This window comes from Gavia stellata, chromosome 4 (assembly GCF_030936135.1).
Source record: "Gavia stellata isolate bGavSte3 chromosome 4, bGavSte3.hap2, whole genome shotgun sequence".
In the NCBI taxonomy this organism is placed as follows: Eukaryota; Metazoa; Chordata; class Aves; order Gaviiformes; family Gaviidae; genus Gavia; species Gavia stellata.
The window spans coordinates 8,060,195-8,075,431 of record NC_082597.1 but is presented as its reverse complement, the minus strand read 5'-3'; the positions used below and the strand labels follow the sequence as shown (position 1 = coordinate 8,075,431).

General features: G+C 44.9%; 1 protein-coding gene across 3 annotated transcripts in view; it reads left to right on the top strand.

Annotated features, from left to right (window-relative positions):
- Positions 1-15,237, top strand: part of FRMD4A (FERM domain containing 4A) — a 212,682-nt gene that overhangs the window by 154,107 nt on the left and 43,338 nt on the right. For all 3 annotated transcript variants that reach the window (XM_059816142.1, XM_059816143.1, XM_059816141.1), the window contains exons 9-11: positions 1,699-1,764; positions 1,975-2,032; positions 3,828-3,914. In XM_059816142.1, the coding sequence (XP_059672125.1) occupies positions 1,699-1,764; positions 1,975-2,032; positions 3,828-3,914 (211 nt within the window). The remainder of the gene's footprint in view (positions 1-1,698; positions 1,765-1,974; positions 2,033-3,827; positions 3,915-15,237) is intronic.

Genomic DNA, 15,237 nt, shown 5'->3' with positions numbered 1-15,237 from the left:
GTTAACGACCTGTTATGCCACCTGGATACTCACAAGCCTATAGGGTCTGATGGCATCCACCCAAGGGTGCTGAGGGAGCTGGCGGAGGAGCTTGCCAAGCCACTCTCCATCATTTATCAATGGTCCTGGTTAACGGGGGAGGTCCCGGATGACTGGAGGCTTGCCAGTGTGATGCCCCTCTACAAGAAGGGCCAGAAGGAGGATCTGGGGAACTACAGGCCTGTCAGCCTGACCTTGGTGCTGGGGAAGATTATGGAGAAGTTCATTTTGAGGGCGCTCACAGGGCATGTGCAGGACAACTAAGGGATCAGGCCCAGCCAAAACGGGTTCATGAAAGGCAGGTCCTGCTTGACCAACCTGATCTCCTTCTATGACCAGGTGACCCGCCTAGTGGATGAGGGAAAGGCTGTGGATGTTGTCTGCCTGGACTTTAGTAAAGCCTTCGACACTGTCCCCCACAGTATTCTCCTGGAGAAGCTGGCGACTCGTGGCTTAGACAGGTGCACTCTCCGCTGGGTAAAAAACTGGCTGGATGGCCGAGCCCAGAGAGTTGTGGCGAATGGAGTGAAATCCAGTTGGCAGCCGGTCACAAGTGGAGTCCCCCAGGGCTCAGTTTTGGGGCCGATCTTCTTTCATATATTTATCAATGATCTGGATGAGGGGATAGAGTGCTCCCTCAGCAAGTTTGCAGATGACACCAAGTTGGGCGGGAGTGTTGATCTGCTGGAGGGTCGGAAGGCTCTGCAGAGGGATCTGGACAGGCTGGATCGATGGGCCCAGCCCAATTGGATGAGGTTCAACAAGGCCAAGTGCCGGGTCCTGCACTTGGGTCACAACAACCCCATGCAAACGCTACAGGCTTGGGGAAGAGTTCCTGGAAAGCTGCCTGGCAGAAAAGTACCTACGGGTGTCGATCAACAGATGGCTGAATATGAGCCAGCAGTGTGCCCAGGTGGCCAAGAAGGCCAACGGCATCCTGGCCTGTATCAGAAATAGTGGCCAGCAGGAGTAGAGAGGTGATCGTGCCCCTGTACTCGGTGCTGGTGAGGCCACACCTCGAATCCTGTGTTCAGTTTTGGGCCCCTCATTACAAGAAGGACACTGAGGTGCTAGAGCGTGTCCAGAGAAGGGCGACGAAGCTGGTGAGGGGTCTGGAGCACAAGCCTTGCGAGGAGCAGCTGAGGGAGCTGTGGTTGTTCAGTCTGGAGAAGAGGAGGCTGAGGGGAGACCTTATCGCTCTCTACAACTACCTGAAAGGGGGTTGCAGAGAGGTGGGTGTTGGTCTCTTCTCCCAAGTGACGAGTGACAGGACAAGAGGAAATGGCCTGAAGTTGCGCCAGGGGAGGTTCAGGCTGGATATTAGGAAAAAATTATTTACTGAGAGAGTGGTGAGACACTGGAACAGGCTGCCCAGGGAGCTGGTGGAGTCACCCTCACTGGAGGCGTTCAAGGAACATGTGGACGTGGCATTGCAGGACATGGTTTAGTGGGCATGGTGATGTTGGTTTGATGGTTGGACTTGATGATCTTACAGGTCTTTTCCAACCTTAGTGATTCTGTGATTCTGTCACTTTTGCTTGGCACCTTTTGATTCCCTCAGTCGGTAGCTGTGTTAACAGAAGTGTCTCTTCACCTTTTGGCAAGATTCTTAGTCATGATACTGCCATTATATAAAACATCTCATTTCTTCCTTTCCAGTGAGGATCGAGTCATTGAACATTACAAGAAACTAAATGGTCAGACAAGAGGTCAAGCAATTGTGAAGTAAGTGAAATAAGAGTGACTTCTTGTGACCCTTGTTTTATCAGGAAATATTTATACTGGACTGTAAATACAATATGTAACTATGTCTCCCATCTCATCTAATGCTTTAAGTATTTCTGTACTTAATTCTTTATTTATTTAAGCATTTTTTTCCCCAGATCATCCTCTCAGCTTCTCAGACATGTTATTCTTTTATGTGTTGTTTTGCAGTTACATGAGCATTGTAGAATCCCTCCCAACATATGGAGTGCATTATTACGCAGTAAAGGTACGTGCTACAAGAAAGGGTCATTTATTGAATTAAACTGTTGTTGGAGAGGGAGGGAGAGAGGTACAAATAACCATCCTGCTTTCAGAATACAATACACTGCTACTAAAGTCTCGTTTCACTTCCTGTGGTAGGATAAACTTATTTCAACTGTGTAGTGAATGTTTGGTAAATACAGCTCCAAAGAGGAAAATCCTGTTCTTGGAGATAAAACTCTTGCAGTCCTATTGTGCTGGAGATGTTCAGCCCACAAGCAGCGGCAAGCTCTGGTGATGCCAGTGAGCCAGCACCAAAGGGACAAGCCAGCCACATGGCAGACTCGATGCTTCACTCCTTTCTGTAGTTCCAGGAGGTCAGACTTTTCCCAGCCAGCAGATCAATGAGCAACTAACTAGGGCCAGCCATGACCTGCAGACTGCAGCTCCCTTTGCTTGAGATATAGGTAGATGGATACAGATACAGTACATCTTTTTAATGCCAAATCATTGTCCCATACTCTAGAGATAACACATGCCCCTCCCCAAACAGCTCTCCGCTTCTATGTGGATTTAATTCAGGTATTCATTAAATCCCTCATTTCTTTTGTCCAATAATTTATCACCAGATCTTCCAGTCTCATATTATTATTATTACTTCCCTGCCTGACCAGCTGTGTAGGGTTCTTACTTTTTTTAAGTAGAGAAATCAATAAACATATAAAGAAAGCTAGATCCACAGTCCCCAGAGCATATTCCCTCGTTTATCACCCCTGAAGTTTTGATGTGTTTCATCATTATCTCTCTGCACAGATCATATGATTTTTCATACATCTGTAATGTCTTGCACACATGGGGTACCATAAAAACACAAATATCTAACAGTACCTGTCTCAGGGAGATGCGTTTCTAGTCTATTCCTGCTAATGTGTATGGCATTTTGCGAAAAGCATTAGCCTCATCTTCTGCCAGAGGGCAGGATCCCTCCAGCACCATTTGCATCCATAACTCTTGGACTACTCTAGACCAAAAAAGATCTGCTGGATTGGGCTGGGTGTTCAAGCCTGCAAACACTTGAGAGCTATTTCAGTGAACTCCCCATGATCAATAAGTACCAGTGAGCAGCAATGAGGCAGCAAATACTGCACATAATAGGTTTTGCTTCTGCCTGATGTGGGGGTTTTGATTTTGCTGTGTTTTACCCTGCCATTCTCTATCACATTAACAGAACAGATGTAATTTCATTGAGGACTCCAGTTCAGTAAATCGCAAAGAGGCTGGTATCAGATATCAGCCATTACTCCATAAGGCCATTTTATTGCACGCTCAGACACAAAGCAGTTTGGTCCGAGCCTGTCAGACCTTATCACTTGGTAGCTCTCAGATCCCATTACTGCTGCATTTTCAAGATTAATTCTAAAATCTCTCCACATAATTCAAGTCAGCTGGGTGATTCGCTTTCCTTCCTCTCCAGTCTCTGAGTGTTCAGACTGAATAATTTGCAGAGAAGAGAAGGAGGATGCACCACTGCACAAGGGACCCATGTCAAACCTCCCCACCTCCCCTGGCAGCATTTTAAGTAACTTGGTCACAGGTGATGCATTTTAAATGGTTTTCTATGTCATAGCTAAGAGTGAAACAGATGTCTCCTAAACACCATGTGGCTTTGTGACTTTAAATTCAGCAGGGGTAAATTTAACAGCACCCACGACATTCGAAGATACTGCTTAGAAACAAATCTTCACCTTGAATAACAACCTAGGAAATCTCTAGCATTTCCCCATACCATTCAATATAACTCCCTCTCTTTTTTCTTCCAGGACAAGCAGGGAATTCCTTGGTGGTTAGGACTTAGCTACAAGGGGATTTTTCAATATGACTACCATGACAAAGTAAAACCAAGAAAGGTAAGAGTTTACTTTTCTGTCAAGGTCTGGACTTGCCACACATGTTATAACTTGATTTGAGGGTGCGATGTGTGCCAAATGCTGGCATTGATTCATGTGATTTTGAAGGATGTTGTTTCTCCCAAACTTGTCTGAATGTCTGCAAAGAATTAATGGACAAAGGTAGCTCTTAATTTATTAAATGGTGTGGTACAGGGCAGAAATAAGCATCAATCTTGCAGCTTATGCTTCTTTTTTGCGTGGTTCATAAGACTTAAATGGGAAATGAAGGACTGATCCTCTCAGGTGCTGGAGACCTTCCATCCCCACTGGCTATGGTGGGATAGAGAATGCTCAGCCAACCCTTGATAGTGTACTGTCAAGCCATAAATGATCTGAGAGAGGGAATAAGGGACAGGAAAGCTCCTTCCATTTGTTACAAAAACAAAAAATTGCATGGTTGTCCCAGGAGCAGCATTACATTTGATAAGCAACAATTTTACTAACTAAAGAGTTAATGTCAAGCTAACAAGGAAAGAAGACTTTCATCACATGCCTAAAAAGAAGGGCATTAAAAAGTTTGTGCCCAGTATCTCATTTCTTTAGGAACTTTACTTTGAAACAGTTTGCAAATCAAGGCATGGCACGCATAGATGTGATCACAAAACTAAAGCTTGGTCAGTGATGACTAGCCATTCTGGTCTCTTTATTCCTATTTTTAGTGAGGCTTTCAGTGCATTTGAAAATCAGGATTTGTGTCAGTCCTTCCAAATTGCATTTCAGAAATCCAGCTAAGGAATGTCCTGTTCATTTGGGAGGAGGAAGGTTCTGATCCCCTGAGCTCATCCTACTAGGCAGACCCATGTGTTCTGATTTTCCTACCTAGGATGCCATCTAATACAAAAAAGCTCATCTCTGAGCACATGCCCTGCATGTGGGCATGCACAGTCTGTTAGCAACAGTATTTGTTATACTGCAAACCCGTGGAGACATCAGGAGGGGAGGTTTCAGGCTTGCTTGCAGGCTGCAGAACTGGATGATTTGGAGCAACTAGGCAGCTCTTCTATGAATGCAAATGTTTCCATGCTGAATTAACATACTGCATTTCTCTGCATTTTCTCTTTCTTATGTTGTCACTGTGCCAATGTCCCCCCTCCCTTTCTTTCACCTCCTCTGATCACGTTCAAGTTGGACACTGTCTGATGCTCACAGATAGCATCTTCTATTAAAATAAACTAGAATAAAGGTTTTGGTAGAAAACAGAACTGCTAAGGAGGCAGTAGGAGATAATAGGTGCGTTTATTAGCCTTTTATTCACTAAGGGCTATTAATGGGGCTTTTTATTCATTGAAGAAAAGAATGAGGGGAGTAAGGGATCTTCACAGAGCATCTGCGCTCTAAAAGACATATCTATTTGGGATCAATCATTACCTGCAGGGCAAGCCATACTCACATGTGATAGTTTAAAACATGTCTAGGCTAGGTGTTTGCACCCACATACCTCCGTTAGTGCCAACCCCCCAGGGAAGACATGTCCTTAAAACATGCCTTCAGAAGTCTGTCTTAGTGATAGAAACATTTCTTTGGAGGAAAACAGTGCCCTGCCATGACAAGGACTCAGCCATTCACAATCTATGGCCATTTTAATCTACCCTGCTGGAATGAGAGTGTTGGTGGAGAGCATCAGAAGAAATTAAAAGAAGAGGTCAGGTACTCTGACTGCGTGAGAGGAGACAGCCGTTTCTGCTAGAAGAGTCAAGCCTCCTTTCTTAGCTTCTTTACTTTCTCTTCTTCTCAGCTGCTCAGGGTGATCCAGTCTGTAGCATTTGTTTTAGAGCTTGATAACATCTTGGCCAGCCTCTCTGTGCCCCCACTAACCTACCTCTACTTCTCATGTTGCCCCTAGAATCAGGGACTGTAGGCATATTCTACCCTTCTTCTGCAAGTGTGACCCTAAAAAATAGGGTGCCAGTTTTCTATTTATTGGGAATTACTATTTTTTGTCTCTCCACAAATTATGTACAAAATCCAGGAGACCCAAAACAATGGTGCTGCCTTATGCATAACCACTGAGCACTTCTGTGGCTTAGCAGAAGTGATCATAAATCTGGAAGGGAAGGTTGGGTGGGAAGGGACAGCAGGAATTTCCAGGCTAGAATTCGTCCATTGCCATAATCCAGAGACCACAGCAGTGAAGAGACAGCCTAGGTGAGCATTTCTCTGCTACATGATGCTTGCAAACCCCATCTATTGGCAGGGCTATTCCAAAATGCAGAACCTAAATCAGGGACAGGACTTGGATAGAGTGGCTGAGGCTTCATTATTTCGCTATCGTGTGCTTTTACCCTCTGTAGAGCAAGTAAAAAGACTTCTTACCCTACACAGGTGGTAAAACCCCTCTGGCGAGAGCAGCCCAACTCCCTCAGCGAGGCGCAATGTTTAATCCTCTGCTAATTAGATTGTAAAATTGCACTTGATAACCATGGTATCTGGGAGCTTACCATAGTATCTGATTCATTCCGCTATACCAGCATGGGCTGGTTCCAGTCTTTGCTGTGCAAAGGGGAGGGGTAAACCTTACTGAACTTTCTGCAAGATAAAATTAGGGGGGAGGGGGAAAGACATTATGTCTTTTTTGAGCTTTATTATTTTGTTCCTGCACATTGGCAATGCCAGAAACAAATTGAAAAATTACAATGGAAAAATAAATCTCCCTGGAAGAAACACAAGCAGAAAATTGTAGCAAGAAACCAGCTGAAACCAAGACATTTATATTAAATGCATATAAAAACTTTGCTTGTCTTATAAAGGAGATTGTAATGTTTTCCTATTATGTCATCCTAGATAGATTTCCATGCTTATTGTGTTTGCAAGTAAAACTGTAACCAACACTAAGCAGCTGAGCCTATCTCAGGCAATCCCATTAGCAGTCAGTCAAAACCACGTTTCTATTAAATTGCTGGAGTAAATCAGCCATGTGTCTCTAGAAAACTAACTAGGTTTGTCAGCAAGTTGCGTGAGTCCAGAGAGGAAAATTGAGGCTGACGCAGGGCCAGAACCTGATCTTGCTTGCGCTATTCTCACTCAGGCATAAGTCCTCCAGCATTACTGGGGATGCAGCTGAGATGAGTATCTGGCACCTAGTCCAAGGTGGTTCAGACGGGAATGCAGGGCTATTAAACTGGAATGCAGCTTGCACTGGGCTGCAGAGCATAATGTGACTCTGTGTTTCTATTTTTATGTTCCCTCCTGCCTCTGCTTGAATTCTGTGGAAGCCCTGAAGCTACCCAAAGCCATCACTTTGAGGCTTATCATTCTCCCTTGTGTTTTTCTCCTCTGTGCTCAGGGGCTAGCTCACAGACTCAGCAAGCCCTGCCAAAGGCTTCCTCTTGAATGTTGCCTGTTCAAACCCAGATTTGGTCCGTATCAGTTATGATCTGATAGCCACTCATTCTTAAGTATTAAATAAATGCAAAAGTTTCTGTATACCTCACAAAATCCATCAGTGCAGCTGAACAAGAAGAAAGGAACATCAAGTGTGGAAAGATGTGTGCTGTCCTGCTAACCATATGCTGAGGCATTCTGGAAGTTTAGTCGTGGCTTGCAGAACCAGTGTCATTTCTGTAGTAACAGCACACAGCATCCAGGATGGGCAGGATCCATCTCCCTTTATGTTAGACTTAGCTTCTACAAACTCTTCCCTGTGAAAAGAAAAGGCCCTTCAAGGCTCGGTGTGCCTTGAAAAAGCACAACAAAAGGGAGTTATTGTTCTGCTGGACTCTACCCATCTTGGGTCAGCACCATCCAATATTCATGATAAACCAAGCGAATTCTTTGGAGCCAGGTCTTCAGATAGGATGTGCCAGCACCACTCTCCCACAAGCCGCTGAGGCTGTAGTGACCAAAACCATCGTTTTCAGAGAAGGGTCGTTAGGGCTTTTTTTTGCTTGTATTGCAGAGCAATTGGAAAGAAAGACCGAGGCACTGCAGCCCCCCTGTGTGACTATATTGTCTGTGAGTAGAGTTTGTTCATTTTAACCAGCAGGTAGGGATGTAACTCCACTCCATCCCAAGAGACCTGTACATGATGCAGAAGTGGTATAGCCTGGAGCTGTGAGACCTGCATGCCCAAGCAGTTGTAGTAGCACTAGACATGTCTCTGTTGTTCTAGTGAGATATTCCCACTGATTTAAGAGCCCAAAGGCATCTTTTAGTGCACACGACTTAACAGTTAGTAAACAATTAACTCCAAGCTGAAGAGTGAATGATTAACAAAGTCAGCCAAAGGACTTCCATATGGCCAATAAACAGACAGAGAAATCGTTTAACTTATCACCAAAAATAAAATAACCTTAAAGGATAATCTGGTAGTGTTTGGTTGCTTTGCAAGAAATACCTCTATATAGTGTTATCCCATTTTCTTCCACAGAAGGCTAGTGGCAATGAAACTTAAGGTGAGCCTTTTTTCTCAGACTCATAAACATTATCAGTGTTTGCATTTTCTGGTTGACTGAAGAGAACCCAAGGGGAATAAAGAGTTTTGGAAACAAGATAAAATGTGAGGCATCCCAAAATACAGCTGTGAATGTAGCTTGACAAACATTTTTCCTGTGACAGTCAAACATCAGCTTCTGCCATTTCTTCCCAGTGTTATACTTTCTCTAAGATGAAATGAAGCATGCTATGAAAATACTCTTTCCCTTGCCATAAGGTCTCCACAACGCTCTATGGATTCTCATTACAGAAGAATTTAATTTGTAGTATTGTTGTACATCCAAAGCTTCAGTAGCGGACTGACTTCCCATTTAAACATGTAAAACCAAGAGCTGAGCTGGAACCATCCTACCAAGCAACACAAAGCACAAGTAAAATCAGTATCTTTAAGTGTCTGATCAGAGAGAAATCACCTGCTTGTCGACAGCTTGAGCAAAGTAATCAGCACATTAATTGTGTCCGGAAAGTGAAAGATTGCTGTGTGATGTCACTTGGCCTTTTCCAAACAGCAAGAGATAGAGTGAACTTTCCCAATTCCAGAGGCAAAATGAGATATTTACACAGGAGAAGCAATAGCCTAATTAAGGGCTGCTTTATTGCAGAACAAATAGAGATCCTTTCTGCTTTAGGGCATAATGAAGCATTGTCAAGTCAGTAATTGCATTGATGGAGTGGTTAAACTTGTGCTTCCTGTGGTGAAGAAACAACAGACCAGTAACTTAAAAAACCATAAAGTAGGGATTGATGTGAAATGTATAGAAACTAGTGCACGATGGGGAGGAGAAAGCTGACAAATTGGTCTCTATCCTGACCATAGAACATCAGGACAGTCAGAAAGGCAAAAGAAACATGAAATTCAGCTCAGTTAAAGGGAGTCCAATTCACTTGCGTAACTCCTTGCTGCATCGTGCAATAGAGGTCAAGAGCTTAGAAGGGCTTATGATAGGACTAAAAGTGTGTATGCATGACCCCTCCATCCAGAGTTATAACACTGAATTGGTTGTTTTCGAACAGGATTTTGGGAGGGGTTATAAACCCTCAGGTTGAAGGAAGGTGTTTGATTTGGCAGCAAGTTGGTTTCTGTTCTCAGAGGTATGGAGCATGTGTAATGCTCCTCTCACTAGCATGCAACTGAGCCACAGGGTGTATTCAGAAAGGGCTGGCCTTTCTCTAGAGCACCCGGAATCAAGTGGGGTCAGAGACAGTGTATTGGACTCGTGTCTAATTGGGCTCTTCTTGGAACGGCATCATTTCCTAAGACCTTTGCAAACATCTTTGCATTGCAGACAGGGATAAAAGATTTCAAATTTACAAATCATACAAGAGGAGCAGAAAACATTTCCAGGAAATACTGGTTTAAAAGCTAGTGGAGTCTCAGTGGCATTGCTGTAATAAATTATTCACTGTGATTAGCTGGCTGTTAAGGACTACCTGCTGACTCCTTCTGCTCAGCGCTTTTATTTCTCTTCCCGTTGCTGATCCTTCATGCTTTTTGGATTATGGACTTGGCTGTAAACTGAACCAGTCTTCAGGTCACGGTGGGTTCAACTCATTTTATAGTGCAGTAATTCAGTCTTGGTTTAGCATTTGGAAATGCGGAGCACTGGAGGAGGGAGACGTACAAAAGCGAGGTTTCTTACCATGCTGTTTCTTCTTATGGAGAAAGGTTGCTCACCCCATTTCCTTCCATATCAAAATGTAAGACCCAGACCTGTGACTGCTGAACAGCAGCCGTAGTTTAAGACCTTCCCCTGCTGAAATGTCTTATTCCATCCCTGTTACACAGGAGACCATATTCTCACTAGCACCTTTTTTGCTGCTGCTTGCCCTCGATTTGGGTTGTCTACCATTAAGAACCAGGCTCTTCCCCTTTCAACACGAACTACTCCATGCCTTACCACTGCACTTCATTGTGCCAAAAAACTGCCAAGAGCACTGGGAGATGAATAAATTACATCAGAGCACACTGAGCTGGAAAGCAGGATTTTGTCCCTGACACTGAGGATTTCCACAGTATTTGGCCGGACATGCCACTGGGCTGTCATTCAGTGAGCATTTCTTTTGGCAGCAGTACCAGCTGAAGCGGCCTTCACCACCCTCCTCCCCCATCGCAATCCTGCCACCACTGCTCATTTCCTCCCCTGGGCCCCTTCCTCAGTTCTGCTGGTATAATTGTGTGGCCGGGAAGGAAACCGCTCCAGAGAAGGGATCAGAGCTCAGCATAACCCAGCCAAAAAAAGTGGTCACTTTTAACCTCAAACAGTTCTTCCCAATCCCATTCCCCATCTGGCCCACAACCAGTATCCTACTGCACAACTGTAGGAGCTGGGTATAGGTGCAGGCTGCATAAACCATGGCAGCCAGAGAAAGAAACTGCCATTAACCTACACAATAATTTTGTGGAGCGAGACAAGGGCTCCATAGCTCGAAACAAGACGGAAGGAGTTTGGGTGCATGGAATTTGCCATGGTTGAACCAGGATGGATTAACAGTTAGGTATAGGTCATCATCATCACTTTTTCTCATACCAGCTGGAAAAAGTTTGCTTCAGTGTCTCTTCCAACAGGGCTGATTGCAGACTGCTAAGTACATTGTCTAGGTAAAGCAATTTTTTAAAATCATAGAATAGTCATGCTCAGTTTACATTGTCTAGGTAAACAAGTACCTTGATCAATGATAATGCTTGTAAACACCAATACATAGTGTAAGGCACTGTTGTTTTATAAGGAAGCCAGCACTATTCTGGTGGCTTAGTGTACATGTACTGTGGTTATACTGTCAGGCATACAGACCCCAGGGTCTTCTGCGACAATTTACGTTCACAGCATGATGTCCCATCCCCTGATCCGGCCAAGTCAAGCCCATGGCTACCATTAAATACAGGAGTAGTCCCATCAAAGTAAAACTCCCTTGCTCTGAGTGCTTTGTCGTATTCAGGTCTTAAAGGATAATTCTCTATAAAAGCAGCAGCCAAGTCTTAAACGATTCTGCAGCGTACAGCACGAACTTCAACAAGATGCAAAGACAAATCACCCCGACAGCACAAAGTGAAACAAATTGGACCTCAGCGCCCTGGAGTTAGGGTGGAGATCTGGAGCAAGATTGAAACCTCCTTGAGCACTTGTGCTTGGCTCTGAAGTAGTAGCAGGCTCCACGTGTGCCCCACCCTTTTCAAATGCTGTCTCTTAGTTCACCAGGACTTGCTACTCCGAAGGCATGGGCATTTTTATTACCAGATGAAGCCAGGCAGAGGCCCAGTTATTCAGTGGCTATGAATATGAGGCATCTTTAAGTCAGTGGCCAGGGCAGGAGGCTCAGAAGGTCAGGCACTGCAGCCCATTGCCATGTACGTGGGATGGCTGCTGCTGTGGCACCCCATATGCAGACACCCTGCATCACAGGAGTGTTTTTAGTCACACAACCTAATATGTGTGTGCATCATGACAGCATGACTGGGTGTGGGGTAGGGACAGTGGTTCCTGCATTTTGGTTCCAAGATAGATGTACTTTAGTCATGCCACTAGAGAAGACAAAAGGATCCTTAGAAAAGAGAGTAGCAGGAATGGTTTGTGGGCGGCATAAATCATTCTAGGGTGCCACAGCTGATTCACAGGCTATAGGCTGGGCATCCTTTATCTAATACATAGTATATTATGTCAGAAAGGAGAGATCTTCAATGCAGAAAGATCTAATCCCTTTGATTTGCCTGTAGAGGATAAAAGGGAGAAAATTTAGCTTAAAAGAATCAGGAAAAAAAGTTCTCTGTAGACTTACTGTTTAGGCACACCCAGCATGGTGACAGCAATGCAATATCTAACAGCATCTACCAGATACATGTGCAGTGAAGGTGGCTTTGGTTGTATATAAAGTAAAAGTGTGATCTCCCAGTCTGTATACACTTAGAGACACAAATATCAAGTTGCATTATGTAGACAAATAATGCCTTGTCCAAATACGGCTCTTCCCTCTGTGATCTGATGCTTTGCTGTCTCTCTAAGCCAATAAACCACTTTGAAATTTAATAGGGAATTGTCTCTCCATAATGGAAATGAACACAGAGTAGTGATTATATAGATCTAGATGCAATTTCTGTTTGGTCAAGCCAGAAATGTTTGTTGGGGTGGTGTGGTCCCATGAGAACAGCACACAGCAAAAAGGATCTCAAATTGGACCAGAAATTGTTTGTCTGTTTGGCAAAAAGTCCTGAAGCCTGAGGGGAAGAAGTAATTAGATAGTGAGCTGGGATTGCTGACAGACCACTAAAGTCCCACTTAGCCAAGCCACTCTCTCATTCCATGGGGGAAGGGAGGATGGCAAGCCTCTGGGAAGATCATTGGTGGGGTTGTTTCCCACATCAAATCACACAGGAAACCTTTTATTTTTTTGTTTTGGGAAGTTAAAGAAAAAAAAATACCCCAAACTAATAGAAATACAGGAATGAATGGAAGTGTGGCAGGATGGAGGGCTAAGTTACAGTGCAGCAGCATCCCCATCTCATGACCTGGGGGCACCCTCAGCAATGGATCACACTAATTCACAGGTGACAGCCCACGGAAATCTCTTGGTAAATCTGCCCGTGAAACAAGAGTCCATTTGTTTGAGCTGAGATGGTGCTGTTCTGCCTGGACCAAATCCTTCCTCATTCACTCTAACTAGCTTGACAGAGGTATGATTGATGGGAGCAGGGTTGGCTTGAGGCAGAACACAAATCCATGCCCGGAAACCATGGCCCCACTAAAATCACTGGGACAAAACTGCCATTGACGTCTCTGGAGCTGTGATTTTCGTAGAGTTTAAGGCCAAAGAGGGACCGTTCATAACCTCCACCCTGACCTCCTGCATAACTCAGCCCCTAGAATTTTGCTTGCTGATTTGTTCAGTGGAGGGAATTACATTTCCAAGGAGGAATTTTTTTATTATGCTTGTTTTGCCTTTAAACTGCAAAACAAAAGACTTGAGAGTTTGTAGCTGCACTCATGCAAGCTGTGTGAAAATACCGTCATTGTATAGTTCCATTGTTTAGTACCAGTTTTAGTATCAGGATGTCATCCAGGGTTGGCTCTTGCCCATAGCATAGGCGATGAAAGGGGTTGCATTTGGGCTGTTAGAAACGTACCATGTTATTTCCCTGCCTTTCCTAGAAGCCTTTCAGAGCATCCAGTCTGGGTGGTAGTGCATGCATTTGGAGGGGTGATTGTTCCTTCTGCACAGTATGATTTAACAAGTCATTAATCGCCTAAGAAGCTGAAGGACTGGGAGACGCCATATAGGTCAGTAAGTCCAACTGCAATTACAGTTGGTCATTTATTAGATGCTTAGAATCAAAGAAAAATACAGGTCAAAAAGGCCTTTGGGAGGTCTCTAGCCCAACCTCCTGCTCAAAGTCGGGCCAACTTCAGAGTTCGATCAGGTTACTCACAGCCCTGGTGTTTGACCACCTTCACTGATTGTTTTGGTTTTGTGGGTTTTTTTATATATCTAGTCAGGATTTCCGTTGCTGCAACCCTGCAACCTGTGTCCATTGCCTCTTATACTTTTGGTGGGCACCTCTGAGAAAAGTCTGTCTCCATCTCCTTTGTAAATCCCCTTTAGGTCACCAAAGAGAGCAGGCAAACAGCCGGTAGATCCTCTGTAGACTTCTGCAAACAGTTTGATTCTGAACAGCCACCAAGCGTGATACCTGAAACCCCTGAGAGTATGTGCATTGCTGAATAATCCCATTCTGCCTGTGCCCCATCTCAGGTGCTTCAGGGAAAGATATGCACACAGAAAAGGGAAAGAAAATGAGACATCAAATACCTGGGCATTTATATCTGGTTCTTAAGAGATCCAATGCAAAACGGTTCACACTGTGTCCCCACAGGGTCGTCCAGCCACAGTGCACACTGCCCAGTTCAGTACAAAGTCCAGCTCTTCTGGGCACAGCAGGCAGAAGACGGTATCAGGGACCCAGTATCCCAAGCCCATGATAGAGAAGCCTGAGACTTATTCCAAAAGGTACTATTTAGGCACGTTTCTCTAGGTACCATGATCCAGAGAGCACTGTGCACCAACCACCAGTGCTGCCCTACAGCAACGCTCTCTGTCCTGTCCCTGAGCTGCAGGGTGACACAGGAGCCAGCAACAGCTTCATTACTGCCAGGGGTTCCGAAATGTATGGCATGGTACCTCCACTGGATACTCAGGCAAGGCTTCCCAAGCACAAAGGGACAGAGCACGGCCCAGTGCCTAGCATAGATTAACTCAGCTCCCCACACCTCAGCAAAGTCCAGGTCACCCAGGACATGAGTGACCAAGCCAGAAACACTCCCCTATGTTTCATTCGCAAACCCCCCCTCTCTTTATCAGGAGCCTCTGGCATTTTTCAAATGCTCTCTCGCTGACCCTACCTCCTGCTGTGTGCAAACTCCACGGCACCGGCCCCACAGTCAATAAAAATGGTAAAAACTTTCTTCAGACTCGCATGGCTGAAACGGATGCAGATCCCTGGGCCTCCTCTCCTCCAGGCTCAGCTTAATTAGGGAGCAGCCAGCAAACCACAAGTGTGCTCACAAAAGAAGCTTGCGTCTGAAGGGCTTTGACTGCAGCTCTTTGTAACTAGTCACAAACATCTGGTGCCTGGCAAGCTTGCCTGCCTCTTGGAAGGGGTTTCCAATGAGAAAATTCCTGTAGCTTGTACCTGAATTCTCTGCAGTGCACCGTACAGCACTCAGATCTCTCCCCTGGCTCCTCTTCTAAGCTGCCAGCTTTGCAAAAAAGCCATTTCTGGCACTTGCTTCCCCGCCATAGCCTCCCCACCCACCCCAATGCATTTTAAACAGTACACATGGTCTGATAGGGAACAATTACT